At 49.6% G+C, this 25,964-nt stretch overlaps 2 protein-coding genes across 16 annotated transcripts in view; both read left to right on the top strand.

The window, feature by feature from the left end:
- MICAL3 (microtubule associated monooxygenase, calponin and LIM domain containing 3) overlaps nucleotides 1-17,960 on the top strand; it is a 233,191-nt gene extending 215,231 nt beyond the window's left edge. For 8 of the 15 annotated variants that reach the window (XM_055126758.1, XM_055126755.1, XM_055126746.1 and 5 more), the window contains 4 exons: nucleotides 12,079-12,144; nucleotides 14,617-14,719; nucleotides 14,829-14,902; nucleotides 14,988-17,960. In XM_055126758.1, the coding sequence (XP_054982733.1) occupies nucleotides 12,079-12,144; nucleotides 14,617-14,719; nucleotides 14,829-14,902; nucleotides 14,988-15,172 (428 nt within the window). In that variant the 3' untranslated portion in view covers nucleotides 15,173-17,960. The remainder of the gene's footprint in view (nucleotides 1-12,078; nucleotides 12,145-14,616; nucleotides 14,720-14,828; nucleotides 14,903-14,987) is intronic. The other 7 variants (XM_055126753.1, XM_055126750.1, XM_055126757.1 and 4 more) reach the window with 3 other exon arrangements.
- LOC129402069 (60S ribosomal protein L21-like) lies at nucleotides 1,615-12,070 on the top strand. Its single transcript, XM_055126761.1, has 3 exons — nucleotides 1,615-2,475; nucleotides 2,550-2,555; nucleotides 5,088-12,070. Exons 1-3 carry the CDS (start codon nucleotides 2,239-2,241, stop codon nucleotides 5,325-5,327), a joined length of 483 nt encoding a protein of 160 aa, XP_054982736.1. The 5' UTR covers nucleotides 1,615-2,238; the 3' UTR covers nucleotides 5,328-12,070.
- Nucleotides 17,961-25,964: the final 8,004 nt, after the last annotated feature.

Here is a 25,964-nt window from a genome sequence, read left to right as displayed (position 1 = left end):
GAGTGATTGGTTGGCCTGGCACATGGCCAGTCCCAGCTTGATCCCACCTCATGCGATCACATGAGCACCACGTGGTGTGGCCCGAAGAAATTAATAAAAACAAATGCGAAACTAGAGGTTTCTGGCGGTATAGTTTAACAAGCGCTCAGGTCCTCCCAGCACAGGAGAAGCCCTGTCTTTAGGAACTTTATCTGGTGTTGAGCACCAGGCCCACCATTTGTGTCAGCTTAGAGAAATGGCTGCTCTCTTTCCTAGACAGGGCAGTGCTCCTGGAAAGTTGCCATGTGGTCACAAGCAGCGCCAGCAGCTGCTCCCAGGATTAACCAGCAGGGACTCGGGCACCTTCATGGAGTTCCTGCATCCCGCCATGTAGTCCCGCCTGGAAGACGCCTGGTCTAGAGGTGACTTAAAGCAGGAAATCTGACAAATGATTTTGCTCATTTACAAAAAAAATTAAGAGTCACTTCTTAACCCATTCACTTAACAACCAAAGGTCTAAGAGATGTTACAGGAGCACAGTCGCTCGCCCTGCACGGGGCCTGTCCAGGCTCGGCCTCCAGCACCACATGGTTCCCGAGCATTGCCAGGGATGGCTCAAAATACAAACACCCAACGTAGGGGTGAGTGATTCCAGCTGGAACACAAGGCCGTGTCAGAGAAGGAGCTCTCAGTCCTGTGAGCAGCTGGGCTGGACTCTGCACATTGACCCGTGCCCCGTGGGCCCCTGCCACTCTGCCTCTGTGCCCACAGCCTCTTCCACTCTCTTGAACCATGTATGCTGCAAAAGGGCCGATGCTTCCATTCCAGTTAACAAGTCCCATCCCCTGTATAATATCCTTGACTCCTTTCCCACCTCCTCCTAACACTCCCGGGGGAGGGAGGTGGCGGGGAAGGGGTGTACTATATATCATTTCTGAACAAACCTCAGTGTGTGAAGGGGAAAAAATTACTTTAATTCACAGTCTTCCAAAAGGACCTGTCAAAGCTCATTTCTTTAAACCGTCCCAATCCAACACAGTTCAGGATACTGTTGCTACACAGATTACCTCCTTTGTTATCTTTTTTCTCTTTTGTGGGGAGGAGGGGCCAGGATGAGCCATATCAGTCAGTGCTTGGAACCTGCTGCTGCCTCCGTGCTCAGGGTCCCCAGCAGTGCCCAGATTGAACTCCTGTGCCGTCTCTCCTGCCCCACGTTGTATTGGTTGGCCACATTGCTTCCGAGATAAAATGTAGTGGGTTATTTTGTTTCTGTGTCCCTGGATTCAAGCTATAGCCTTTAAATTTAGGATTCTAACAAATTCCATGGAGAAAGAAATCAGCGACAAGAAACCGAGTACAACCTCTGAATTATAAAGACCCCCCCTAGTCAAACACATCATGATTCCTGCACTATCTCTTGGACCCGCATCATGTCCTCTTGTTGGTGCACTGTGACTTCTGCATACAGTTTAAACTTTCTTATGGGTTCTGCTCACCACAGAGAGGCTATTTCTGCCCTATAAAGCGTGAAGGAAACATCCATTCCTACGTGTATTCCCTCATTCATCCTTAGAGTCAGGCTTCTGATCTGTGTGTGTAAAGCCGAAGGAGGGAAATAGATCCTTTTCCAGTTCCTGCTGTTTTATTCTTGGAATATTTGCTAATAATTATTATGGAAGAGGAGACTGTGGAGTCACACTTCTGAAATCCAGACGTGTAAAACTCAGTTGCTAGTCTATTCTTGTGTTCTCAAAAGGCCGCATCTGAAACCCCTTTACTGGACACCTGGTGCTCATGTTTTTTGTGGAGATGCAAAAGCTCCAAGTAACTCTTGGGGATTGATTTCTGCCCTGTGGAAGCCAGACAGCTGGTCCTGCCCGGCTCACCTCCAATCATAGTGCTTCAGGGGGTTCCCAGCTGGCTCCTAGGCTCTGAAACTATTAACATAGTCTCTTTTTGAGCCAGAGTATAAAGACCAAAGATCCCTTCACATCAGTTTAGACCCTGTGATTTCAGAGAAACCATTAAAAGACACATAAGGCACCTCAGGTGAGAGATGAAGAATCCCCAAGTAACCTAACTCCACTTAATCTCTTCCTCCCGAGGACCCTGAACAGAATCAGCCTGCCCTGCCCAGCTGCCACAGTAAGGCAGATGGGTGACTAGAAACCTGTAGATTTAAAGCATTTATCTTCTGAAGTATTTTTCATTTAAAATATATGCACTTTGGGAACTGCCAGCGCCCAGTAAATCGCCAAAATGACCAACACAAAGGGAAAGCGGAGGGGGACTCACTATATGTTCTCTAGACCTTTCAGAAAACATGGAGTTGTTCCTTTGGCCACATACATGCGTATATACAAGAAAGGTGATATCGTAGACATAAAGGGAATGGGCACAGTCCAAAAAGGAATGCCCCACAAGTGTTATCATGGCAAAACTGGAAGAGTCTACAATGTTACCCATCATGCTGTTGGCATTGTCGTTAACAAACAAGTCAAGGGCAAGATTCTTTTTTTTTTTTTAATTCTTTTATTAATTCACCATGTGGAAAGTTACAAAGCGTTCAGGTTAAAGTCTCAGTTATACAATGCTCAAACACCCATCCCATCACCAGTGCACATATTCCATCACCAAGAATCACGATATACCTCCCCCCCACCTCCCCCTCACCTCCCACATGCCACCCCGCATGTGTAACTGGTAAATTTCACTTTAATTTCACTTTACTTTGATTACATTCAATATTTAAACAAAAAAAATTCACTATTATTGATTTGGATTTTCTCCCCCCTAAAGTCGATCTGCTGAAAAGAAAGCATTTGGTAATTTGTTTTCCATTGCTGAGAATGAAGAGATACGAGGTCAGGAGGCCACACTAGCAGCAGCATAGTTTTGGATTTCTGTATTTTAGTATTTTAGTAACTAAGTCCAGAGAAATGTCTGCCAGGAATCTCAACATTGTAAGCTTGTACCTCTCAGCTACTTTATATTCCACATATGAGTGCAATCTTTCTATGTCTGTCTCTTTCTTTCTGACTCATTTCACTCAGCATGATACTTTCCATGTTGATCCACTTATATGCAAATTTCATGACTTCATGTTTTTTGACAACTACGTAGTATTCCATTGTGTAAATATACCAGAGTTTCTTTAGCCAATCATCTGTTTTCGGGCACTCTGGTTTTTTCCATATTGTGGCTATTGTAAACAGAGCGTCAATGAACATGGAAATGCAGATGTCATCTCTACTATACCTTTTTGCCTCTCCGGGATATATTCCCAGGAGTGGTATTGCTGGGTCAAATGGGAGCTCAATTTCTGACTTTTTGAGAATCATCCATATTGTTTTCCAAAAGGGCTGAACCAGTCGGCATTCCCACCAGCAGTGAAGGAGAGTCCCTTTCTCCCCAGATCCACGCCAACACCGGTTGCTTTTGTTTTTTGGGCTGTGGGCCAGTCTCTGTGGTGTGAGATGATATCTCATTGTTGTTTTGATCTGCATTTCCCTGATAATTAGTGATGTTGAACATTTTCTCATGTGCCTCTCAGCCATTCGGATTTCTTCTTTGGAAAAGTGTCTGTTCATTTCATCACCCCATTTTTTGATTGGGTTGGCAGTTTTCTTCTTGTGGAGTTCAACCAGTGCATTGTATACCCTTGTTATCAACCCTTTATCGGATGGGTACTGCATAAATATCCTTTCCCATTCTGTAGATTGTCTTTGTATTTTGGTCACTGTTTCTTTTGAGTTGCAGAAGCTTCTTAGTTTGAGATAGTCCCATTTATTTATCTTTGTTTTCACTTGCTTGGCCAGTGGCGTGTCAGCTTTGAAGATACCTTTGGCTTCAATGTCGTGGAGGGTTTTGCCGACCTTATCTTCAATGTACCTTAGGGATTCTGGTCTGATGTTGAGGTCTTTAATCCATTTTGATCTGATTTTTGTACATGGTGATAGATGGAGGTCTAAGTCCATTTTTTTGCATGTAGCTGTCCAGTTTTGCCAGCACAATTTGTTAAACATGCTTTCCTTGCTCCACTTCACATTTCTTGCTCCCTTATCAAAGATTAGATGATCATATATTTGGGGGTATATGTCAGAGTATTCAACCCTATTCCATTGGTCTGCAGCTCTGCCTTTGTTCCAATACCATGCTGTTTTAATGACTACCGCTTTGTAGTAGAGTTGGAAGTTGGGGAGGTTGGTTCCTCCCATTTTCTTTTTCCCAAGGATTGCTTTAGCTATTCGTAGGGGCTTATTGTTCCATATGAATTTCAGGAGCGCTTGCTCCATTTCTTTGAAGAATGTCAAGGGTATCCCTATAGGAATCGCATTGAATTTGTACAATGCTTTGGGGAGAATTGCCATTTTGACAATATTCATTTTTCCAATCCATGAGCAGGGGATGTCTTTCCATTTCCTTGTGTCCTCTTTTATTTCCTGAAGTAGTGTTTTATAGTTTTCATTATACAAGTCCTTTACCTCCTTTGTTAAGCTGATTCCAAGGTACTTGATTTTTTGAGGCGCAATTGTGAACGGGATTGCTTTTCTCAGTTCACTTTCTTCTCTCTCATTATTTGCATATAGGAAAGCAATGGACTTTTGGGTATTGATTCTGTAGCCTGCAACTTTACTATACCACTCTATTGTTTCTAGGAGTTTCTTGGTAGAGGTTTTAGGGTTCTCTAGGTATAGTATCATATCATCTGCGAATAGTGAGAGCTTGATTTCTTCCTTTCCTACCTGAATGCCCTTAATATCTTTTTCTTGCCTAATCGCTATTGCAAGTACTTCCAGTACTATATTGAACAGAAGTGGAGAGAGTGGGCATCCTTGTCTCGTCCCTGTTCTCAGAGGGAAGGCTCTTAGTTTTTTCCCATTGAGGACAATGCTTGCCATAGGCTTGTGATAAATGGCTTTGACTATATTGCGGAAGGTCCCTTCTATACCCATTTTGGTGAGTGTTTTCATCATAAACGGATGCTGGATCTTGTCAAATGCTTTCTCTGCATCTATTGATATGATTATATGATTTTTATCTTTTCTTTTGTTGATATGATGGATTATGTTGATTGATTTCTGGATGTTAAACCATCCTTGCATAAGGGCAAGATTCTTGCCAAGAGAATTAATGTCCGCATTGAGCATATTAAGCACTCTAAGAGTCGAGACAGCTTCCTGAAACGGGTGAAGGAAAATGATCAAAAAAAGAAGGAAGCCAAAGAGAAAGGGACTTGGGTTCAACTGAAGCGCCAGCCTGCTCCACCCAGAGAAGCCCACTTTGTAAGAACCAATGGAAAGGAACCTGAGCTGCTGGGGCCCATCCCCTATGAATTCATGGCATGAGAAGTGTTTGTTTAAAAATAAAGAGACTCCTAGACTATAAAAATAAATAAATAAATAAATAAAATATATGCACTTTGGGTCAGTGTAGTAGGTAAAACGCTTGCCTTGCGTGCAGCCAAATTGGGTTCAATACTTGGCACCATATACGCACCCCTGAGCCTGCTAGGAGTGGTCCCTTAACACCGCCTGATGTGGCCAAAAAGACAAAAAATAAAAATACATATATATGCACTGGATTTTAAAGGACACAGTTCTCAACTTTATGTCTCAAAGAGAGATTGAGAGAAGGTGGAATGGTTTATAAATGTAAGCAAAGCACTAAAAGGCAGCGTTGTGGTATTTCTGGTGAATAGGGTGGGAGGCAGTGGGGGACTGACCCACTCACCTTCCTTTTTGAGTCTTTCGTTTAATTTCCTTCCCATAATTTAATTGGTAGGTTTGTAGATAGATGTTTACTTGGTCTGAGCACTATCCTGGGGTGTGTGTGTGTGTGTGTGTGTGTGTGTGTGTGTGTGTGTGTGTGTGTGTGTGTGTGTGTGTGTGTGTGTTCTGTTCTCTTTTTTATGGTTAGTAATTTTATTTTATAAAGTAGTTCGCAATATTTGATTACATTTAATATTCAAACACCAATCCCACCACCATTACACCTTCCCACCACCGTATTTCACATGTTTTCATCCTGAACCCCAACCCCTGTCCCAGAGCAGAAATGAAATAATTTATTTTGTATTGTTTGTTATGAAAAACCACTGAAAATGCTACAAAAATGTTTTCTTTGAGGCTGGAGTGATAGCACAGTGGATAGGGCATTTGCCTTGCACATGGCCAACCCGGGTTCAATTCCCAGTACCCCATATGTTCCTCTGAGCACCGCCAGAGGTAATTCCTGAGTGCATGAGCCAGGAGTAACCCCTGTGCAATGCTGGGTGTCACCCAAAAAGCAAAAAAAAAAAAAAAGTTTCCTTAGAGGAAAGAGTGTGAAGATTGTGGTATTTCACCCAAAGGCCATTGACCCCTTCTATAAGACATCACTAACTAACAGGTTATTAAAGGTTGAGCCTTGTGTGCTTATACATACATATGTGTGTGTATGTGTGTGTGTGTGTGTGTGTGTGTGTAAAAAATTTATTTCCCTCTAAGATTGGTTGCCTCCAGCTTTAAATCCCATCAAATGCAGTACAGTACTCTTGGACTGTGGGTGGTGTGAGGTATGAGTTGTTGCGGTCCAGGAATAGGTTCATTCATGAGCGAGGTTTGGCCTAAGCATGTGGAGAGCGGCCGTGAGCATGGCGGTAGTTGAGTTCTGGAGGCTTTCGGATGTGAGGGCTGGGTTCCTTGGGGCAGGGAGAGGTCTCACCTGTCACCCTCTGGGGCACACTGAATGAGACAGCCTGGCATGGAGTCCGGTGGCATGGTTAAGGCATGTGTCACATTATGCTCCCTTCCAGGCAAAAACATGCAGCTCTGGATTGTGGCCGATGATGAGATGATCTGGCCCCAGCCAGAGGCAGCTTATGGGCATGTCTGCAGAGTTGCCGAAAGTAGGAGCTTTGCGTCAGGTGGCCTGAGTCTGATCCCAGCATCTCATGGTCCCCTGAACGCCCACCAGGAGTAGCCTCTGAGCATTGCCAGGCATTGCCCCCAAACTAAGCCAGAGAGCCATGATGCGTTCTGTTCTTACATGCATCTTTGGCTTGGTTTGGTTTGAGTTGCTGGGGTCAGACCCAGGCCACCTGCATGCAAAGCAAGGGTTCAGCCCAGTCAGTCATCTCTGTGGCCCTACACGCTTTTCTTTCGTGTTATGGGGTTGGATTGGGCAGGTTGGGGGGGGGGGTGTAGTGAACTTTATTCCCCCCGCCATATCTCCCCAGAGGTACATGTGTGCATGGACTGAGTGTGCCGGGCAGAAACCTTCCTGCCTGTGTGAGCGACTGCTGAGTCCGCCCAATTAATTTGATCAAATCACGTATTCTGAATAACAACTATAAAGTGAAAACTCCAATCTTTATACGTTAACCACCAGAAAATTCTCCCGATCCTCTTCCGTCAAATTTAATCTGGTAGATTGGCTTACCAAACATCAAGGTAGTACCCCTGATGTTTCTTAGAAACACAATGAATAAAAATGTGTTGGTGGTATCTATACTATAAATTGTATTAAAAAGATATTGTTGCAACACAGACACTGAGAGGTCATCATGGTTGGCCCATTATCTACTTTCGGCACACATCTCCCATCCCGACTGATTCCTCCAGCCATCATTTTCTTAGTGATCCCTTCTCTATTCCATCTGCCTTCTCCCCTCTGCTCATGAAGCAGGCTTCCAGCTATGGGGCAATCCTCCTGGCCTTTGTATCTACTGTCCTTGGGTGTCAGCCTCATGTGATGTTATTCTATACTCCACAAATAAGTGCAGTCCTTCTATGTCTGTCCCTCTCTTTCTGACTCATTTCACTTAGCATGATATTCTCCATGTCTATCCATTTATAAGCAAATTTCATGATTTCATCTTTCCTAACAGCTGCATAGTAATCCATTATGTAGATGTACCATGGTTTCTTTAAACAGTCATCTGTTCTAGGGCACTTGGGTTGTTCCCAGATTTTGGCTATTGTGAACAGTAACTATCTCACGGTGAGTCAATACCATTAATAAAAACAAAAAAAGATATTGTTTGGGGCAGAGAGATGGTACAGCAGGTAAGACACTTGACTTGCACATAACTGACCCGGGTTCGACCCCCAGCATCCCATATAGTGCCCTGAGTACCACAAAACAAAAAGTTATTGTGTGCTGGGGTTGTGGCTCAGTGTTGGAACACTTTCCTTGCGTGTTTGAGGCTGTTTTTATCCCCAGCATTCGTGTGGAGGTTAAGTTCTGATGCAGTACAAGGTGAGTTCTCCGTAAGTGCAAAGCATTTCTGTGAAGAACGGAGTCTGCCTCCGGCTAATGGGGGCCGCATGAGACCGAGCCAGCCCAGATAGGCTTCTCATGCCCTTAGTGGGAAAGAGATCTCCTAATACGAATGCGAAACATGCCTCTTTCTGCCCGAGACACCTTAGAGCCCCTTGCTCAGTGCCGAAAGGAAGTCAGAACCATCTCTTCCTATAGACAGATTTTTGTTTGTTTTGTTTTGGGGCTCTGCCTGGCAGTGCTCAGGGATCACTCCTGACGGACTTGGGGAACCATCACTGCTGCCGGGAATCAAACAAAGCGCCCAGCCTGCTGTACCATCTCTCCAACCCCTGTATGGAACTTTCTGAAGTATAACTGGAGGTAGCCCCTGTCCTGCTTCACAGATGGGGGCTGGGGCAAGGTTTGGCCATACCTAGCAGTGCTGAGGGGTTTCTCCTGGTGCTGCGTTTGGGTTCCCTTCCTGATGCTAGAGGGATCTTATGTCATTCCCAGAATGGAACCAGTTTTCCCCACATGCAAGGAAGTGTCTTAACCCTTGAACTATTTCTCCAATCCCTGCTTTGCAGATTTTCTTTTTCCTTTGTTTGTTTGGTTGGTTTGGGGTCACACCCAGCAGTGCTCAGGGCTTACTCCTGGCTCTGCCCTCAGGGATCACTCCTGGCAGGGTCAGGGGACCATATCAAGTGCCAGGGACCAAACTCAGGTCAGCCAGATGCAAGGCAAGCCCTAGCTGCTGTGCTATAGCACTCATGCGTCTGCTTCACAGATATTCATATGAAGCAAATTAACAATGTATCAAATAGGAAGTGGTGTGTGGTTGGGGGCAAATTGGAGTCTATGAGGGTAGTATTTTATAATATTGATGAGTTTAGTGTTTTGGAATTTGTTCTCAAGTGAGAATGCAGTGATCAGTGGTGACCAGCTCTGGAAGCACCTGTGACAGTGAGAGTAGAGCCAGTGTTCGCCAGGAAATGCATCGTTACAGACTGGGACTTGTGTGTTCTTGCTTCCCGCCAATACTTCCCCATGGCCCACTCACTAGCCAGGGGCTTCCAGCCTTCCGGAGGGCTCCTTTGTCCAAACAGGAGTTGGGAGCAGGAGAGTGGGAAGAGATGAGTGCCTGAGATAGAACAAGGCCCCACACTTGTTCTCAGGGGCCCCTATTTTACTTCTTTGAGCTTCAGATCCCTTGTTTGAAAGCAGAGAAATCAGTACCTACTTAGGTACTAAGGCCAGAGTGGAGGTCAAATGAATAACACAGTGAGGGTGTTTAAACTACCCAAGAGGCCAGTGCTCCTTCTGCACCCCGCTGGGCTCTGACGGAATGTGGCCTCTGCCTCACAGGTGAAGGAGAAGGGTGCTGAGGCTCTGCTGGCGGCAGTGAACTGAGTCCATCTGCTTGGGTTGAGGCAGGCAGGGAAGCAGCAAAGAAACTGGAGTGAGTGTGTGACCCGGCTGGGAGCAAGTGTCCAGCAGGACAATGTTCGGATGGACATCAGAGGGGTGGCTGGAGGCCAGCAGACACAGGTGGTTTGGAGAGTGACCAGTATGGTGCTTTTTAGAAAGCAACAGAAAGCTGTCACCTGGTATTTAAAAGTAGGGTCTGTCTGCCATAGCCTCTGTTTCACTCATCTCCATAAAAGCAAAGAAATTACTCCAAAGCAATACTCCCCTGCCTGCTCACTTAGGATTTGAGTCTGGAGTAGAAGTCCCCTCACTTGACTCTCCCCCCACCCTACACACACACACACACACTTGGTTTCTTCTTTCAAAATAATATTCATTGGGTATTTTTTCTAATTACAAAAGTAGTATAATATATTACGGATATTTCGGAGCATACAGTAAAGTTTCAAAAGCCTGAATGGCCAAAGATGTAGCTCAGTACTTGAGCACTTGGCCTGTATAAGACCCGGGTGAATCTGGCAGAAAAGATTCACCAGCAGAAAAGGAACAAAAGAGAGAAAGTGGGAACCATGCCATGCGGAGAGCGATGCCTGGGGAGGCTCACCCAGTTCCTTTCTAACTGGGTTTGTTCACAGCGTTTCCTAATCTCTGTTGTGAAAATATTGTGTTGCTGCATTGTTTCTCTCATAGCAAGAATGTATAAGGACATGGGCGACATGAACTCCCTGAAAGGAATTAAAAGCTACATTACATGCTGTCCTGAAAGTGGAGATGCATCAGCCCCCGGCAGGTCCTTTCTTGGGGAGCTACCTGGTTGCACTCCTGCCACTCTCCACCAACAAGCACCCAGAGTGCACACCTGGTGTGTGGGGCTCGTGCCAGCAGGGTGACAGTGCTTGTTGCACTTTGTGGGATTTCTCCTGAGTCCCAACATAGACTCTAGGAGCTTTGAAAACTAGGACGTTGGTGTAGAGCCCTGCGGCGCAGACCGGCTTGTGAGGAGGAAGGAGCCATTCTCCCATGTACTCCCCACTGGCAGCGCTCCGCACTGACACCCCCACTCTGACTTGAGTTCTGAGTTTGACTCACTATCAGATTCACAGGCCAGAGCACTCGAGAGAACACAGTGATAGGCACAGGCATTCATGCAGTCGCTGAGTAAAGGGCCTCCCTGTGGACTCAAGCTGGGCTATTCTGGGAGCCCTGTTAGACTGGGCGTCCCTAGCTCCGCACCCACCCCTCAGTGCTAAGGCAGTTTCCCTGGCACTATCCCCTGTGTGTGTCCTGTGGTTCTGTGATGGTCCCTTGCTGAGCTCCTCTCCCTCTTCCTTGAGTCCCCATCAGGTGTCCCTTGGTCCTAGAGATGTCTGTCCATGCACTGTCTTCCTCAGCTCTAATCGCCATTGTTACTGCGAGTTTTTGGCACGTCCTGTCAACTCACCCCATTTTGGTCTTATGGTCCAAAGAATGACGAAACTTTCCCCAATGGTGGCATCAAATGGAGGCAAGGGGGTGACTCTCCCTGGCAGAGGGGGGTAGTGGTACCGATGCAGTAGCATGTGTGGGGGATACATTTTCCCAAACAAGCCCTGGCTCACAGTGGAGGGCAGTGCCCAGGTCAGAGGCCAGGAAGCCTGCCCCAGGGTAGGTGCAACCCCCTTGCTGTGAGCCTGGCCCGGGGGTGTCGCCACTCCCTCCTCCAGTACTCACTCAGAATTAGTCTTCCAGCATGTATGTTGATGGTGACGTCTGAGAATATTGCACATGGATTTGCTTCTCGGTCCTGGGAAGCAATCTGAGCTCCGAAATTTAATTATCTTCCACAGACATAAGCTTTGTGGGGGGAGGCAGAGAAGAGGTGTTGGGTTTGGGGGGGCCTCATCTGGTGGTTCTCAGGGGTAGGAGTGACTCCTAGCAGTGCTCAGGAGACTATATATGGTACTGAGGAGTCGAGCCAGGGCCAGCCGTATGTCAGGCCAGTGCCTGACCCCCTGCACTGTCTCTCCAGCCCCAGGTACAGACTTTCTGGGGGGGAGCTTAAAACCCAAAAGACAACCAGGGGTGGTTCCACAGTCACTGCCCTCCTAGTGGGGCGGGGGGGAGAAGAGACACCCCCACCCGTGCGTGCTGGACCCAGCCTTCCCGGGCCCTCAGACCTGCCCTGCCGCCAGGCCTGCTATTCAGTTTCCCTGCTGGAAAAAGGACTTAATTCATTTGTAGACTGTTTCCCTTGTTTCTGCTTTTCCATTTCTTGTATTTTTGCTTTTCCTCCTGTTTTTCCTTTCTCACTTTTATGCCTTTTGTCCTCTGCTTGTTTTTTACTTCACCTTATCCTTGTCCCTCTCCACTTCCAAATTCCTCCTCTTTTTCCTCTTCCTTTTTGTCTTTCTCCGTCTCCTCCTCTTTCTTGTTTGGTCCTTTTTGAAGTTGAGCCCAGTGGCGGGACTCCACGGCGTAGACCTCTCTCCTTCTGCCCTTGCTGTGTCCAGGAAGGTAATGTAACTCCCCCAACCTCGTCCCACTGCCTCTCGGGGTCCAAGCAGCAGAACTCAGAAAGGGACTCAGCCCAACTATTCTCTCCCTCTCCCTCTCTCACTCTCACTCTCGCTCTCCTCTCTTTTCTGTCTCTCCCTCTCTCGCTCGCTCTCTTATCTCTTCTCTATCCTTCTCTCTCTTTTCTCCTCTCTCTCCTCTCCTATCCCCTCTCTCTCTTCTCTCTCTCTTTTTCTCTCTGTCTCATAGCCCTGCTGCAAAATTCCCTGAGTCTGCGGCAGTTGCTCCAAGGTACAGTATCCCTGTGACTCGGGAGGGCTGGGGCGAGAGTAGAGCCAGACAGCCTGCAGTCACAGCCTGCCTTTCTGGCTGCAGTACTGCCGCCCTTACGGTCACCTTTTACTCTCCCGTCCAGCAGCTAGAGGGGCCAGGGCCACAGGCAGCTTTTGTATTGGTGGAGTCGAGGAATACTGTCCTTACAAAAACTGGTCTACACAGACGCCCCAAGCTCTTTTCCAAAACAACCACTGAAACCGAACTTCTCTGCCCTGTGTCTTGCTGAGTGTGTGTGTATGTGTGTGTGTGTGTGTTATTTTAAATTTTGTCTGATTTGAAATCTGTTGTGATAAAATTGTCATTGAAAAGGCATGTGGGACGGGGCAGGAGTGTGGTCATGACTAACCCTGCTAACCTCTACTCTCTTCTCCATGGCTCTCACGTTTGACTTTCACCCCGCCCTTCATATACCTTTGCTCATTGGCTGTGAACAGTCTCTCCCATGGCTCATGAGCACTGTTTGAATGTCTCCTAGTGGGATCTTTTGTCCTTGCACCTGGGGGGTGGGGAGGAGGGGGAGAGGTCATAGTGCGCTCACCACGTGCAGCGCCGGACAGCTTGCATGCCTCAGGGCTCCATCCTCCATAGCCATGTGGGCACACTGTGCAGAGACGCTCAGAAAGGAATGCATGGAACTGAGCAATAGGCTGCTTTAAAAGCCGAAGAACCAAGTCCATTGGGTCGGGAGAGGAGAGCCCTGGTCCCCTAACACTCTGGGCATGTGCTCCCCGTAGCAGGCTCAGCTGGGTGGGAGGGAGCTTCCATCCTGCAGGGTAGGACCCAGACGCACACCCATGGCACCCCGTTGCCTGGGCACGAGGGCATGTCACAGACACGAACCCCCTGCTTGTGTGAGCACAGTCACCTCAGCTCTGCCCAGTTGGCTCCAGTGAGACACTAACTGGCTTTGGGCTTCGTGTGTGTCAAGCACATACCAGTGCGGAGAGCTTTGTCTGACCGTGTGCAAGGAAGTCGGGTGAGAAGCAAGTAGGCAAGTAGGCAGACAGTCAGGAGCCTCCCATTGAGGGCTGCCCCACCTCAGGCCACTGCACGCACCTCTGGGCTTGGTCCTGACTGGAATGGAGCATCCAGCCGAGCAGCTCATAAGATGGAAGGGGCTTTGAAGGGTCTCCCGTGCCAGAGCCTCTTAACATGGGGCTGGACTGCAGGGAGCCCATGAACACCCTGAAGTTCTGTGTGAAGGAGTTGGCAGTGTGCACCTGTGCACTTTTCTAGGTGAGTTCGTAGCTTTCCTGAGCTTCTCAAGATGGTTGGTGATCAAAATTCCATCTGTCTGTGCCAAAGCCCAGAGAGTCAGGATGTCAGCATGTCGGCACAAGTCATGAGTCGATGAGAGGCAGCCTGGACCCCCTGCTGTCAGGATCAGGTCAGAACAGCGAGTGTCAGGGGTTTGCTGGCATTTGTCTGCCTTTGGCGAGAACCTGACTATTGTTATGGGATCTGTCGCTTCGGCCAACATTGGGGAAGGAGTTTGTCATGAAGCCAAACAGACCAGAGGCTGAGAAAAGATACTTCCCTGGTGAGAGTACAGAGAAGTGAGCCAAGTATGCCGCTTGCCTAGAGGGGCAGGAGCCCAGGGAAGGGCTGGGCTAATGAGTGGAACTTACAAGGAGGGCAGAGCCTTTATGAATCCACAGTTGTCTTGTTCAGGTAGAGTCATTTCTTCAACAAAATCCTAGTACCAAACATGAAATGAATTGCGGGGAGCAAAAAGATGGGGAAGTGTGCCCAAAAAAACTTAAACCGTACCAAAGAAGGGTTAGGGATGAGCTCAGTGACTGAGTCTGGCCTTGTATGTGTGAGGTCCTAGGTCCAATTCCTGACATCAGAAAGAGGAAAAAAGCATTGAGCAGGGAGGCCAGACCAGCTGTGACCATGATCCCCCATGGTAGAGGGCCCAGTGTGGGCAGGACAAAGGGAGGCAAGTGCAGGCTTCTTGGGGAAGGACAGCTCCGCCCCCGCCCCACCACTGGCTGCAGGCAAACTGGGACCTGGCTTGGGAGTGTTCCGGCAGCATCTTGCTCGGCTCTTTGCACATTTGCCCCAGTGTGATGGTTCCTGCCGGCCGGGGAAGGCAACAGACCCTTCGGCAGCCTGACGCAAGCTTCCCCCCAGCAGGCATGGGTAAGAAGGACGACCCCAAGCTGATGCAGGAGTGGTTCAAGCTGGTGCAAGAGAAAAATGCAATGGTGCGCTACGAGTCGGAGCTGATGATCTTGTAAGTGACCTGAGGCTGGGGCCATTGTCACTGCAGGAGTTCCTCCTTAACTTGGGGGGTGAAGGTGGTTGTTCCCCCATCACTGTGCCTTGGTTTTCTCCCACCCCAGCGCCCGGGAGCTGGAGCTGGAAGACCGGCAGAGCCGACTACAGCAGGAGCTGCGGGAGCGGATGGCAGTGGAAGGTGAGGCCGGGGGTGAGCTGCAGCCGGGAGCTGGCCGGCCCGCGGCCCCTGTTCTGCAGACCTGATTCCTTTGGTTCCTGCACAGATCACTTGAAGACTGAGGAGGAGTTGTCAGAGGAGAAGAAGATCCTAAACGAGATGCTGGAGGTGGTGGAGCAGAGAGATGCTCTGGTGGCCCTGCTGGAGGAGCAGCGGCTCCGGGAGAAGGAGGAGGACAAGGACCTAGAGGCCGTCATGCTGACCAAGGGCTTCAGCCTGAACTGGTCCTGAGCTCCCGTCTCCCCGCACGGACTGGTGCTGTCGCCTCCACCTGACCGGGCTGGGTTGTCCCAGATCCTGGGCCTGTGCCCTGAGCAGGCCCAAGCTCCTCCTGGGAGTTTGTACTCGTGTCCATGTGCCTCTTGTGGACGTGAGCACACCACGTCACTGCCGCAGGGAAGGTGACCATCGAGGTACGTGACCTCCCTGGAGAGACCCGTCGTGCCCTCCCGGCCCAGGATGGGGAACATGAGCATTTGACTCGGATGTGAAAGGAAAACGCTCCCTGCCCACATGTCACCTGGCACAGATGAGAACGCGGGGGCTGCAGGCTCTTTTGTGCTCCCTAAAGCGCCACCAAAGAAATGAAAACATGCCCAGAGAGCAAGATGTGAGTCCAGCCCCGGACACTCGCCGTGGCTGACGAGGGGAAGCTGGGTGCTCTGGGGACTCCTGCAAGGAGGGAGGCCCGGAGGGGCTGTTCCCCTGCACACTGGGCCTGAGGAGGCCAGATCACAGGCTTCTCTGCACCGGCCTGAGGCCTGTGGATTGCTGCGTTTTGCTTTTAATTCACGACCATTTTGACACTGGAAAAGACTGACTTTGGGGGACAAGGTTGAGGCTCCATATTTCAAGCCCCAGTTGACAGGGCGCTGTCACTGTTTGGCGCTTCACATCAGCTCAGGAGATCAGCCTTATCCTTGGCATTTTTCCTATGTTTGCACATTGAGATGAAGCTGACCACCTGGTGAGATGTTCAGCCACTTCGTACCCTTATTGTCAACTTAACTTATTTTTTTAATACTTGAACAGAGCAACTTCATTTTTCTATCTTTACTAGAGACACTGATCACCCAGCACCTGGTGTAGAAGCAGCAGAGGGTCTGTTGACCCGGCCCGCACACCCACAGACACTTGTTACGTCACCTATTTATTAGCTTTCTTCATAGTGTTACTGACCCTGCTGGCATCGGAGCAGCCGAGAGCCCGTGTGGGCCTTTCGCATGCTCTCTGTCCCCTCCTGTGCTCTTGTCCCACTCTCCACCCACTGTCCACTCTGCCACCAAACTTGCCTGCACCACCCATTTGTCCAGGATGAGTTGCCACTGTGGGGGAGGCTGCTGGCCCCTCCTGTTGGCGTCCGGCTCTGTGGGACCATTTGATTTTTCCCCTTCAGTTTGAGTGCCAGGGTTTCACCTCCCATGACCCATGACATTTATTAAAGGAACTGTGACGGGCTGGCTGGGATGAAGGGCAGTGGGGCCTTGTTATCTGTATGGCCGCTGAGGTCTCCCTCGAGCCAGCCTTGGGTCCCCCCCGAGTAAGAAGACCACGCTGCGGCGGGCGTGGGATCTGGGCTAGTCTCCAGGATGAGCCTCCAGCCCTGCTCTCCGAAGTGATGAAACCTCTCTGTCCCCAGATCTTCGTGGGAAGACGGGGTGATAAGCACCATGTCACTAGCTCCTTGAGCCAAACTTTGTTTCTCATGACGTAGCCAAAGCCTGGCTGTCTAGAGTCAGAGCCACTGTCCGAGAAAATCCAGAGTGAGAAAGGGCCAGGCTGATCCACTCAGAATGCGTGGTCAGCCTGCGGGAATGTCCCACAGTGCCTGGCCAAGCTTGGTGCTCCCTGCAGCCCGCTCTGGGGAGGGGGCAGTGGAGAGAGCAGGCCCGGGACTTCTCAAGGAAAAGACGGGTTGGCTTTGGAACTTCCTAGGGAACCACATTGTGCCTCGAGATGAACATTCATTCCAACCACAGCGGAGGGAAGAATCTGTCTTACTCTTCTCTGTCCAAAGCTGCCGATGTCTCCGCGGAACCCAGACGTGCTGCCCGCCACCATCTCGGGGCTCTGACCTCTCTCTGCTGGGGCAGAGTCTCCATTTTTTATTCTCTTCAAGAGGGGGTGAGGAGGGAATTCTCGATTCCATCTCTTCACCCCAACCTTCCAATAAAATTGGATCAGGACGAGATCTTTTCCTCCTGGGTAGCCCTTCCCTTCCCCCTGTCCCCTCTCCGCTGTTGCTGACATCGGCCACACCCTGGAGAGCTGTCTCTGTCTCTTGCGAATCCCGGAAGAGGGAGGCCACAGTGCTCTGCTGTAGATGTGACCGACTGTCCCGGCTGCGACCTTCTGACACACTGTGTCCTCCCACGCACACACTGCAGCCTGCAGCTACTGATGGGGAGCGGGTGGGGGGGCTGAAGGAAGACAGTAGAGAAGCTCCAAATATTCACAAACCTGCAAGATGTCCCACACCTTTCCTCCCAGCTGCACGGACTTCAGACCCAGGGGAGCACTTCCTTTCCCAACTCCCACTTTATAACCACTCATTTGCAGTTTATCGAGCACCCTGTTGGCGTGCTTCTTGAAGCGCTCTCCAACTCTAGAATGCATGCAGCTCCAGGCAGACTTTCTCCACAAGAGTTAAGGTCCCTCGAATCGAGGGATCCAGAGAGAGCTCTGAAATGCCTGAGTTTGCGTGGGTGCAGTTGCGTGGCTGGCACCACAGGGAGTGAGGGTCATTGTCACCAGGCGCAGTCTGAGTTGGGGTGGCCACAGTGCTAGGTGGGGTTCCAGTCCTGCTCAAATGATGTTTTGGGCCCTTTGCCCCCAGGAATCATTTTCAGCTAGTTTAATCAGCAGTGATAGACTACTCTTTGTCCTTCCCAAACAAGACAGTTTTTCAGTGGGGCAGGAAGAAGAAAGTTTTAAAGAGAAATTTTTTTAAAGGTGGTAACAACTGACCTTCAAAGGGGAATGGATCATTTTATGCGCAATAAAAAATTTTTAAAAGAAATCCAGTGTGTTTTTTTTTCTTTTGTTCTTTTTTCCTGTTTTTTCTTTTCCCTTTTCTTTTTTTGGGTGTGGGATTGGTTTTGCCAGGGCCCCCTGGTGAATTTCTTTCCCTTTTTCGGTGGGTGGGCTCAGGGGGTTGCTCCTGGCTCTGTGTTCAGAAGCCTTCGCTGGTGCTGCTCGGGGGCTGTCTGCGAAACTGAGGGTCGAGTCCAGGCTGGCGTGTGCCTTCAGGCGCCTGCTCACTGCCTCGCCACCCGTCTCCCCCAGGGAGTCTTGACTGGACTTGGCAGGAGGTAGGGACCTGATGCCACGCCTTCTCTCCTGCCCACCTTCGCACACGTGTGGGTATTACACGGTTCTTTAAAGGCGTGACCCAAGTGCAAAACAAAAACAACATTCATTGTGTTGGTGTTAGTTCTTTAAATCTTCCATTTCATTTTGGCTCAGCCAGCAGGTGCCCTCATATAAAACAGTGTCTGAGGCAGCAGTGTGGCAGGAAACTGCTCTGGAATGCCAAACCCCAGTTTCCTCATGCAGAGAAGTTCTTCGAAAGACGATTCTTTGTGTCAGAGCAGTCCTGAGTCCTGCTTCCACTCCTGCCTGCGTCTGCCCTTTGGCACCACTCACCTGGCAGCCGTACTCGGGCTGTGTAGCCTTTAGGCCTCAATCAGCCTGTGTCTTATTTACAGAGATGCTCAGTGCAGAGTTGGGGCCAATCTACTTTCTTTAGCCCCAGTGGGGAGGCTGAGCCTAGCCGACACTTTTTTCTTCGCTACTGAAACTCTTATGGGGGGGGGCGGGCAGGGAAATACTATAGAGGGCTGAGCACATGCTTTGTCTGCAGAAGGCCCAGGTTTGATTCCCAGCACCACATGATCCTCTGAGCACTGAGCCGTGAGCATCACCTACCCTGTGCCCATCACGACGGGGTGACCCACAGGCCAAAACATTGCTTCCATCTCCACTGCTCACCCTGGTGGAGGCAGGCCCCGCTTGCCCTCTCCCTCCACACACTGCCCTGTTAGCGCAGAGCTGACCCCAAAGGTGCGGTGCTTCTCTCCTGAGAAGCAACAGCAAGGAGAGAGATGACCAGGAGACGACAGAAGTGACTTTTCCCAGCACCAGCTTCTTCCAGAAGGAAGAGTGAGCCAACACAGATGTTGGTGTGTCCACTAGGAACATACAGCCAGCCCATCTTCCTAGGTCTCTGCAGGAGGGCTGGATCTTGGTCACTGGGAAAGGCAGTGAGGGTGGGTGGTTACCTGTGCCCCTGCTGAGCACCGTTTCTTCAGGAACAGCTTTGATTTGTGCTCAGACAGGACCCAGCTGCCATTTACACCGATCGTCAGTGTCAGGACGTAAGGTGCTGGTTTTCACTGGGCAGCCAGAAAGGAAGGCTGGTGCCCACGTGAACCTCCTGGCATGTGTCTCCTCCCGGTCCTGAATCTACGTGATTCCTTAGGAATCATTTGGAAAATGGCCAAGGGTAAGATTTGGCTCTTTATTTTGCGATATGAGCAGTCCTGGCAACTCTGCTCTCAACCTGGGGCCACAGCTAGTTCCTGTCCTCACCACAGCCAGCTGTGCAAGCACCACAACAGAACTATGTGAGCGCCTCGGCCAGTGTGTAGCCCATCATGTAGATATGCATGTAGATAAGCCCATCATGTAGATATGCAGCCGAAGGAGCAAGGCCTCCCACAAGCCTGTCTGTGACCCTGCACAAAAGCAAGGGGGGAGGGGAGTGTCTGATAGCCAACAGCTGTGAATTTTAAGGGATTCTTTAAAATAATTTTTGTTTAATTGTAGGTTTTGGTGGGATGTGTTTGTTTTGTAGTGCTTGGAATTAAACCCAGGGCCTCACACTGCAAAAAAAAAAAAGTGCTCTACTGCTTTACCACATCCTGTCTTTAGACACTGTTGAAAGAATTGCTTAAATACCACTTTAAAAAGTATCGCCCACTCACAACCCAGAGGTACGAGCTTGTAGTGACGTGGCGTGCAAGAGATCATGGGATGGGGGTGTTACTGGCACGCTCTCCTCCCAGATGAGATCTGGAGCAGCCACGCACGACACCGTCCCTCTGCTCCTTAAAGACTATGATCCGATAGGTCTACAAACCCCTTTTGGCACCCAGAGACTTATAGAAATACATCTAGACTGTAAACTGAGCTAAAACAACAGAAATCCAAAACCGAGCAGCCGTGACAGTAATCTATAATCTCCTATAATCTTCTCCTATAATCTTCATTCTCAACAAACTATCAAATGATGCCTTTTCAGCAGGTTTGATTGTTGGGGGGAAATTCCAAATAATAATAGTTCTCTGTTGAAATATTGAATGTATCCAAAGTATAGAGAGAATAAGGTAAAGATCATTAGCCATTCAGATGCGGGGGCGGGGGGAGGGGGATATATTGGGGTTCTTGGTGGGGGAACAGGTGCACTAGTGAAGGGATGGGAGTTTGATCATTATATTACTAGACTTAAACCTGAAAGCTTTGTAACTTTTCTCACGGTGATTCAATAAAATAAAAAATTTTTTAAATAATAATAAATAAAAAGTATAGGGGGCTAGAGTGATAGCACAGCGGGTAGGGCGTTTGCCTTGCACGCGGCCGACCCGGGTTCAAATCCCAGCATCCCATATGGTCCCCTGAGCGCCGCCAGGGGTGATTCCTGAGTGCATGAGCCAGGAGTGACCCCTGTGCATTGCTGGGTGTGACCCAAAAAGCAATAAATAAATAAATAAAAAGCATAGCCCAAGGCCGGAGGGATGGTACAGCAGGCAGGATGCTTGCTTTGCACATGGTTAACTCAGGTTCAGTCCCTGGCACCAGAGCCAGCAGGAGTAATCCCTGCGAACCAGGAGTCAACCCTAAGCACCACCAGGTGTGACCTCCACAGAAAAATGTGGCCAGGCCCGGAGAGATGACTACAACGCTGGATCGCGTGCATGTAGGCTTGAGGCTCCTCTGCCTGGCCTCCTAGTGCAGATGTGAGGCAGACTGGCTGAACTGGACCTGCTCAGCACCTTGTGTCCAGTACCGGTTTGCAGCTGGAGTTCTGGTTCCCTGCACCTGTCTCCTCTCAGCACTGGTTTGAGTGGAGCGTGCCCCTGCCAGCGGCTAAGAATTCCCTCCCCACCCTCAGCGGGTCTTGCTGGGAAGGAAAACAACTGAGAGATTTTTTCACAGGCTTGGTGCCAGGCTGAGGCGCACTCCCTGCCAGTGTGTGCCCAGGTGTTCTCATCTCAGCGTGGCCATGGGGAGCGTGGCTGTGCACAGACTTGGGCACAGCACTCATCGGCGGGAGGGGCCTCCGGAATGGAAGATCGGCTGAGAGGCCTGGAGGGTAAAGCGACGTCAGGCTCAGAACCCAGTGATAATGCCGAGCCCCAGAAACTTACGGAGCAGAGAGAGCACAACCAGGGGTGTGCAGGCCCCGTTGGCTTCTGAGCACCACATTGCACCCGACCGCCCCCCACACACCCAGAATCACTGTGTGGCCCTGGGGAGCCCTGAACTGTCACCTCTGTCATGTGGGCTGAGCATTGCAAGTGGCCCCTGCTGACTCCAGCACTGCTTGGCTCGGGCCTCATTAACAAGTGTGGGGGGGGGTGACAAAGGAGGCACAACTACTCTCGCCTAATGCAGAAAGCCCAGGGTATTTGGGGGCGGGGGCTTTGCCCCCCCCACTTGACCCACCCAGCCCAGCCCAAGCAGGGTGCATTTAGTGAATAAAACAGGTGGAGGCGAACAGGGCTGGGCGAGCGCGAGACGCGGGCAGGTACATCCTCTGGGTTCATGCTCAGGAACGATGCGCATCCTGCCAGCCGGATCCAGGTGGGCGTGAGCGCACGGAGCATCCATCCGTGTGCACCTTCCCTGCTGGCCGTGTTTTTTGTGTTGGGCTTAGTTTCTGGTTTGCCCTTCAAAACAGCAAAGCAAAAACAAAGACTAATCTGGCCTCCAGGTTCCTACACTGTTCGTTCTCTGCGGAGGCTGGGGCGGAGGGAGGTGTTTGTCCACCACCGCTGTCCAGCTGACAACCTCAGGGAGATATGTGGGCTAGGAAGGACTCGGCCAGCCCTGTGGGGCCAGCTCTGCCCCCTCCCGCCCTTGAAGAGCACCAAACCTTCTCTGGGGCTGTGGACGCTGAGGCAGCTCTGGAGAGCGACCTCAGCGTTCACAGCAGCCCCGGGGCGCCAAGGAGAGGGAGCAGGAAAGCAGAATGTACACAGGGGGTCTGGGGACAGGCAGGGATGGAACGGGATTAAGCCTTGAGGCCAGAGTACAGCAAGTAGGTAGGTGCTTGCCCTGCACTTGACTGACCCAATTTTGATCCCCAGTGTCCCATATGCCCCTTGAGCCCTGCCAGGAGTGATTCCTGAATGCAGAGCCTGGAACGAGCCCTGAGCACCGGCAGGTGTGCCCCTCCCCACGCAAGAGAAAAATATTAAATGGGATAATGTTTTAGGGCCAGAGAGCTAGTGCAACGAGTAAGGCACTTGCCTGGCACCTGCTCAGCCAGGGTTCAATCCTGGCACTCAGAGTCGAGACTAAGTCCTGAGCACAGCCAGGTGTGGCCAAGAAATGAAAAAAAGAAATGGAATAATGCACATCTTCAAGACATTGCTCACCAGACATACAGCAGTGATCCCCAGGACCACCCAGAGTGCCTGTCTCATCTTTCGTCCTGTGCTAACCCACCCGCACTCCAGCTGTAGTAGACGATGGCAAGACCTAGTCAGCCACTGCATGTCGAGGAAATGGAGGCCGGGCAGGTCCCAACACAGTCTGTGGTGAGACTTGAATCCTCCTACCAGAGGCCTCCAGCAGCCTCTCACCGCCATTCCCAGAGGCCTGTCTGGGCGAGGCCAGGCCACAAGGGCTGCTTAGGGTTTGAGTTAGAGTTTTCAACTAAAATCTTTGTTTCTTTTGTCTAAAGATTTATAGAACTTACTCAGGGGTCCTGTCCTCTAAAATACATTTTTTGTTTTTATTGTTTGGGGGTCACAGCTGGCAATGTTCAGGGATTACTCCTGGTTCTGCACTCAGGAATTACTCCTGACAGTGCTCGGGGGGCCATAAGGGATGCTGGGGGCCCAGATGGGCCACGTGTAAGGCAAGTGCCTTGCCCACTGTTTTATCTTCCCAGCCCCAGAAATAAATTCTTTTTTTTTCTTTTTTGTTTTTTGGGTCACACCTGGCAATGCACAGGGGTTACTCCTGGCTCTGCACTCAGCTATTACTCCTGGCAGTGCTCAGGGGACCATATGGGATGCTGGAAATCGAACTCTGGTTGGCCATGTGCAAGGCAAATGCCCTACCCACTGTGCTATCACTCCAGACCCCCAGAAACAAATTCTTATTCAAGGACAAAAATAAATCAAAACACAGGCCAGGGGGGCTGGAGCAATAGCACAGCGGGTAGGGCGTTTGCCTTGCACGCGGCCGACCCGGGTTCTAATCCCAGCATCCCATATGGTCCCCTGAGCACCGCCAGGGGTGATTCCTGAGTGAAGGGCCAGGAGTAACCCCTGCGCATCGCCGGGTGTGACCCAAAAACCAAAAAAAAAAAGAAAAAAAACCACAGGCCAGGGAGAAGACTCAAAGCACAGGAGTGCATGCTGTGCATGTGAGATCCCCGGGTTCCATCCTTGGCACCACATAGAACACTGTGGAATGTGCCAGCAAAAAGAAGGCAAGAGGAAGCAACAGAATAATGTCTGCCTTCTAGGTCTTTCTCCAGATTTTGCACTCTGCTCCCCAGATCAGGCTTCTCCAGGGCTCCAGGAACACGAGAAGCACAGTGTGGAATGCACTTGCCAGGAGCCAGAAGAGCCCCCAGGGAGCACTGAGCTAAGCAAGCGGGCGTGGCTAGTTTCTCTAGGGGCCTAAGGACTGACCTTGGCTCTCAGGGCAGAGCTGTGAATTCGACCGGAAAAGGAGATTTGAGTTAGCTTTATATGTCCCTGTATTTGTCACCATTACCACCTCCAAGGTCACAGTGTCATTCCGCCACCCAAAGGCCCTCCACCCACCCCACTCTCCCACTTCCTCTCCAGTAACCACTATGGTTTTCACTGGTCTAGAACTCAGTTTTATCGTTCTTTTGCCAGTCCTTTTTCTTTCAGTTATGTATATTCCACATGTTAGTGGAACCATCCAGTCATCGTCTTCTCTTTCCTTACTGATATAAGTCAACATAAACCTCAGGGTCCTCCACCTTGTCCCATAGGGCACTTTGATCCTTTTCAGTGGCAGAGTATTCCACTAACTACAGCTTCCTATCCGGTCTGTGTGGGTGCACTTTCATGTTCCATGTTGTGGCTCTAGTGAAAAACACTGCTGTGAAGATCACGGTGCAGACCACCTTCCATAGCCTTGAGAGACAGTGCAGGGGTCAAGGCACACTCAGGAGCCACGGCACTGCATGCAGTCCCCCCAGCACCACCAGGAATGATTTCTGAGCACAAATCCAGGAGTAAGCCCTGAGCACTGCTGGGAGTGGTCCCAAAATGAAAAATAATTGATTAATTAGTTAAATGTGTTGTTAAAGCAGGCTCAGCCCTTTGAGCTATCTCCCTAACCCAAGAAATTTTTTTGCTGGAGGGAAGTTGGCCATGTGAAATGAGCCAGGACCTCCAACTTGTCCACTATTTGGGTGACAGATTGTTTTTTCCAGAGACGTAAAATAGTCTTATTTATGTATAATAGAAGAGAAAGAAAGTCCCAAAAATAAAAAAGAGAAATCACAGCCTTGAGCAAGGATGTAGGCGTGTCCCGTTTACACTCTTGAAATCAGAAAAGAACTTTCACTCTCTACCCCATGTAGTGGATTGTGGGGCTAAAAACAAATGAGAGATGTATGGGTTCTGTGGCTGCCGACACACACAGTCACACTTGGGGTGTTCCCACACACTGGGCAGAACCTGAGCCCTCTGCCTGTAAGCAGGCGCTCCAGCGTCCCAGGAGTGTCGCTGCCCCTGACACAGCGTCTGTAACAGCAGCAGCTGCCCAGGTTTCTAGGATTAGGACAGAAACTTCCCGTGTCTCCCAGACTCCAAGTGTAACTCAGACATTTTTCTGATCCCTGTTGGATCCACAAACATTTGTTCTGCACCTCCCAGGCTCCCCTGCACCTATGTGCCTGAGGCCATGGGATACATGGTTCTCCCTCAAGGAGCACAATTCCCATTCGTCACTCACTGTGTCCAAGAGTGGCCCCCAAAGCAAAAAATACACAAGTAAATAGAACTCTCATATGACCCACTCCTTGGCATCTATCCCAAGAACAAAATCATTAACCCAAAGGCATGGAGAGCATGTACAAAGAGCAAAATACTTGTGTTTATTGTGTCTGACCTTGGTTTGATACCCAGCACTGCCTATTCTCACTGGCCATACCCAACTGTGACCCAACCATCAAAAAAAAAAAAACCACCAACTCGAAGAGATATTTACATCTCTGTTCACTGCATAATTATAATAGTTAAGATATAAAAACAACCCAAATAATAAATGAGTGATAAATCTGTGGTTTGTGTATATTTATTATAAGTACAATCTAATATATATGTATGTTGTAACAATATTCAGCTATAAAATTTTGTCTTGTCTTTTGCTACGAAGTGTATGGAACTAAAGGGTGTGGTACTAAGCAAAATAATCAGAGGGCCAGAAAGATAGCACAGCAGCAGGTAATCTTGCATCCAGATAACCTGGATTCAATTCCTGGCACTCCATGTAAATAGCTTACAGCAGATAAGTTTTCCTTGCATACAGACAACCTAGATGTTGAACTGAGTGCTCCCTGAGCACAGAGCCAGGAGTCAGCCCTGCCAAGTGTGACCCAAAACACAAATAAAAGAAAATAGAGAGAGAACACACAATTCATATATGGTATACAAAGAAACAAATCAAGGAAATGGTGTCTAATGATAACATACCCTTGACCTTGAACTACAAAATTGAGGTCACTCAGCAGTGGGAGCAGAGG

This window comes from Sorex araneus, chromosome 2, assembly GCF_027595985.1.
Source record: "Sorex araneus isolate mSorAra2 chromosome 2, mSorAra2.pri, whole genome shotgun sequence".
Classification (NCBI taxonomy): domain Eukaryota; kingdom Metazoa; phylum Chordata; class Mammalia; order Eulipotyphla; family Soricidae; genus Sorex; species Sorex araneus.
Note: the sequence above shows the minus strand (reverse complement) of the source record. Positions and strands in the feature narration are given on the sequence as shown.